At 57.7% G+C, this 3,704-nt stretch overlaps 1 protein-coding gene across 1 annotated transcript in view; it reads left to right on the top strand.

The window, feature by feature from the left end:
- The window catches only part of INPP5E (inositol polyphosphate-5-phosphatase E), a gene marked incomplete in the record, with an annotated part of 8,556 nt that extends 5,564 nt beyond the window's left edge, over positions 1-2,992 (top strand). The window contains 3 exon segments of the mRNA XM_027766268.1: positions 11-112; positions 699-835; positions 2,319-2,992. Of these exon segments, the coding sequence (XP_027622069.1) occupies positions 11-112; positions 699-835; positions 2,319-2,451 (372 nt within the window).
- Between the last annotated feature and the right edge of the window lie 712 nt (positions 2,993-3,704).

Raw genomic sequence — 3,704 nt, 5'->3', positions numbered from 1 at the left:
CTTCTCCAAGGGCTTCCAGGAGCCTGACATCCACTTCCCCCCTTCATACAAGTTTGACGTCGGGAAGGACACCTACGACAGCACCTCCAAGCAGAGGACCCCCTCATACACGGTGAGGCGCCCTGCCCAGCCCGACCCTGCCGCCCACCTGCCGAACACGGTTGTCTCTGGGTGGGGACCTATGTGACATCAGACTTGAGGGCACGGAGACCAGAACTGCTCACACTGCCACCTGGCACGGCCACCGCACGCCAGCTGGGACACCGTGTGCGCTGGGCTGCTTCGGGAGAGGGTGCTGCCCACCTCCAGGGCGTTCCAGGCTGGGCAAGCCAGCTCCCAGGGCTCACGGCAGGGCCTGGCATGCACAGGCACCCGCCCGCTAGTCACACCTTAGCCTCTGCTGCTCGGCTGCACGGGAGGGGACGAGTGGGAAGGGAGGCCTCACCGCATCCTCACCCACTCCCACTGGGCTGTGGGTCCTCGAGACGTTGGGCGGAAGCCCTGGGGAAACCACTGAGGCAGGGCTGGGTGGGAGCAGGTGCTGGGACTCGGAGCTGGGAGGGAACAACCCTAACCCAGGTCCACAGAGGCCTGGCAGGAAGGTGCGCTCAAGGGTCGGGGCCCCCAAGGGGCTCGCAGGCCGTGCCCTGCAGAAATCACACGTCATTGTCCCTCCTGCTTCCGTCATCTCCCTGAAGGACCGGGTCTTATACAAAAGCCGCCACAAGGGTGACATCTGTCCGCTGAAGTATGCCTCCTGCCCAGGGATCAAGACCTCTGACCACCGTCCCGTGTATGGCCTGTTCCGGGTCAAAGTGCGGCCTGGACGAGACAAGTCAGTCCCCCACACACGGCTTCCCTCTTGGGGCCCAGGCTAGGAGGGCTGACCCTTGGACACACACAGACAAGGGTTGCCGGCAGCCCCCAGCTGGGGACTGCTACCGCTGGTTCATCTATAGTGGCTGTCCCATAGGCCACTGGCCTGGTGCATCTGTCGTGTCTGCCCTGTGGCCTGCAGAGCAGGAAGGGTGCTGGGACAGCACTTGGTCAGATGTTATTTTGTTTTTAGTTGTCATTATTAAATTTGCTGTAGAGCTGGGGCCAGCAGATGGTGTAATGGTTACATCACTGGACTCCCATATAGTTGACCGTGGTTTGAGTCCTGGACCTGGTGGCTTAAAACTCAGCTAGGCGCATGTGCATGCCCCAAATGCTGAGGAGAATGGAGAAGGGATTGCGGTGTGGCCATTTCCTCGGGGGGTGATTTCTCACTTTCTCTCTGGCAAGCACACATGCCCTATAGTAAAAAAATCTCAAAAAAAAAAAAAATTCTTTTTGCTATAGGGCACATGCAGTGTGGTGAGTGGACGAGAAAGCAAGCTGCCAGGTCCGGGACTTGAACCGCTGCTGGCCATGTAGGAGTCTGGTGCCTTAACTACAAAACCACCTGTGGGCCCCTGGCCGCTCCTGTGCCAGGGAGCAGTGGGGAGAGGCAGAGGGAGGCCTTAGACACGCATGCAGCCCCCCTGTGCCTCCCTCCCGGTCTGGGCCCCAGAACAGGTGTTCATGGCCATGGGAGGAAGCATCCCTGGGGAGGCTGCCTGGGTCAGTTTTTTTTTTTTCATCTATAGTGGCTGTCCCATAGGCCACTGGCCTGGTGCATCTGTCGTGTCTGCCCTGTGGCCTGCAGAGCAGGAAGGGTGCTGGGACAGCACTTGGTCAGATGTTATTTTGTTTTTAGTTGTCATTATTAAATTTGCTGTAGAGCTGGGGCCAGCAGATGGTGTAATGGTTACATCACTGGACTCCCATATAGTTGACCGTGGTTTGAGTCCTGGACCTGGTGGCTTAAAACTCAGCTAGGCGCATGTGCATGCCCCAAATGCTGAGGAGAATGGAGAAGGGATTGCGGTGTGGCCATTTCCTCGGGGGGTGATTTCTCACTTTCTCTCTGGCAAGCACACATGCCCTATAGTAAAAAAATCTCAAAAAAAAAAAAAATTCTTTTTGCTATAGGGCACATGCAGTGTGGTGAGTGGACGAGAAAGCAAGCTGCCAGGTCCGGGACTTGAACCGCTGCTGGCCATGTAGGAGTCTGGTGCCTTAACTACAAAACCACCTGTGGGCCCCTGGCCGCTCCTGTGCCAGGGAGCAGTGGGGAGAGGCAGAGGGAGGCCTTAGACACGCATGCAGCCCCCCTGTGCCTCCCTCCCGGTCTGGGCCCCAGAACAGGTGTTCATGGCCATGGGAGGAAGCATCCCTGGGGAGGCTGCCTGTGTCCGTCCGCAGGCAGCTCTCCACGGCTCTCTCCTCTGCAGCATCCCGCTCGCTGCTGGCAAGTTTGACCGAGAGCTGTACCTACTGGGGATTAAACGGCGCATTTCAAAGGAACTTCAGAGGCAGCGTGTGCTGAGAGACCGGAACTCCAGTGCCATCTGCACCGTCTCCTGATGTGTCTGCACTGCGGTTGTGCCAGCTGCGCGCGAGGGAGGTGACACTCCCTGCAAGACCGTGCTCGCCGGCAGCACCCACACTCCACTGCACAGATGGAGCCTCACTGTCAGGATGGGTGTGGGCCCCACAGGGCTGTGTTCTGCTGGGTTTCCTGAGCAGCCCCTGCCCCCGGGGAGGGCACATTCACAGCCCTGCACTTTACACCCAGGCTCCAGCAGGGGAGCCCCCAGCCCACCCACTTCCTCTGTCCCCTTAGCAGTAGGAAGCCAGGCGGTGTGGACCTGGGAGCGTTTTGGTGATTTCAGGATAGTTGCGTTTGTCGCATGGTCACAGAATGATGTCACAGGAGTGCTGCGGCCCCCGGCCCATGCACTGGGACGCCTGGCACACCACCCATTAGCCTGGGCTGGCATTGGCCCTGCCCCTGCTCATAGCCCGGCCCACCCCGTGGCCATGAGTGTAAAGCCTAGGGACATTCAATCTAGTCTTTATTTTCCATGTTGATATTTTTAAATAAATGTCTATGTTGGATCTTAAACTCTTCGTCCCCGCTGAAGGCTGGGTGTTGGACAGCCGCAGTCTGACCCTGTTCTTAGCACTCACCAACAGGCCATAAGGTCAGAGGCAGGCCGCCCTCCTGCCCTCGCGGGGAGTGGAGCTGGAAGAGTTTTCTAGGGGGAGTGAAAAGCTTGAGACTCAAGTGACCTGGTGGGGTTATGAGCAGTGGCCACAAATAACTAACGGAACACTCCACGCGGGAATGCCAGGCCATGGCCACTCACTACGGGCACCGTCCGGCCTGCGGACAGTCTGTACCTAGGGCTGGGTGTAGACAGCGTGCTGCCCTTCCACGGAATCGCCTTGGCTAGAGGTCTTTGGTGGGACCTGCGCACGGCACACTCTCCGTCACTCCACGTAGTTGGTCAGTTCAAGTACCAGACCCAAGCTGGAACTCATGCCAGGTGCATGTGCGTGTGCCTGAAATCCCGCGAGTGGAGAAAGGATTGTGCGTGGCCATCCCCCCGGGGGGTGTTATCTCACTTTGTCTCTGGCCAGTGCACATGCCCTATAGCAAAAACCTCTTTTAAAAAAAAAAACAAAGGTTTGTGGTGGTGGAGTTTGAAATGAGTTTATGGGTTCTTCCCAGGCATTTTCTGACGCAAGCCCTGATCTGGGAGAAATTTTAATGGACACTGCAGTGTTAACTGGGCTGAGCTTGAAAGCCTCTCATCTTTAAGGGGCTCTCAGGT

The sequence above is a fragment of the Tupaia chinensis genome, unplaced genomic scaffold (assembly GCF_000334495.1).
Source record: "Tupaia chinensis unplaced genomic scaffold, TupChi_1.0 Scaffold142100_1, whole genome shotgun sequence".
NCBI classification, from domain to species: domain Eukaryota; kingdom Metazoa; phylum Chordata; class Mammalia; order Scandentia; family Tupaiidae; genus Tupaia; species Tupaia belangeri.
The sequence above is the reverse complement of the archived record's forward strand: the minus strand, read 5'-3'. Positions and strand labels throughout refer to the sequence as shown.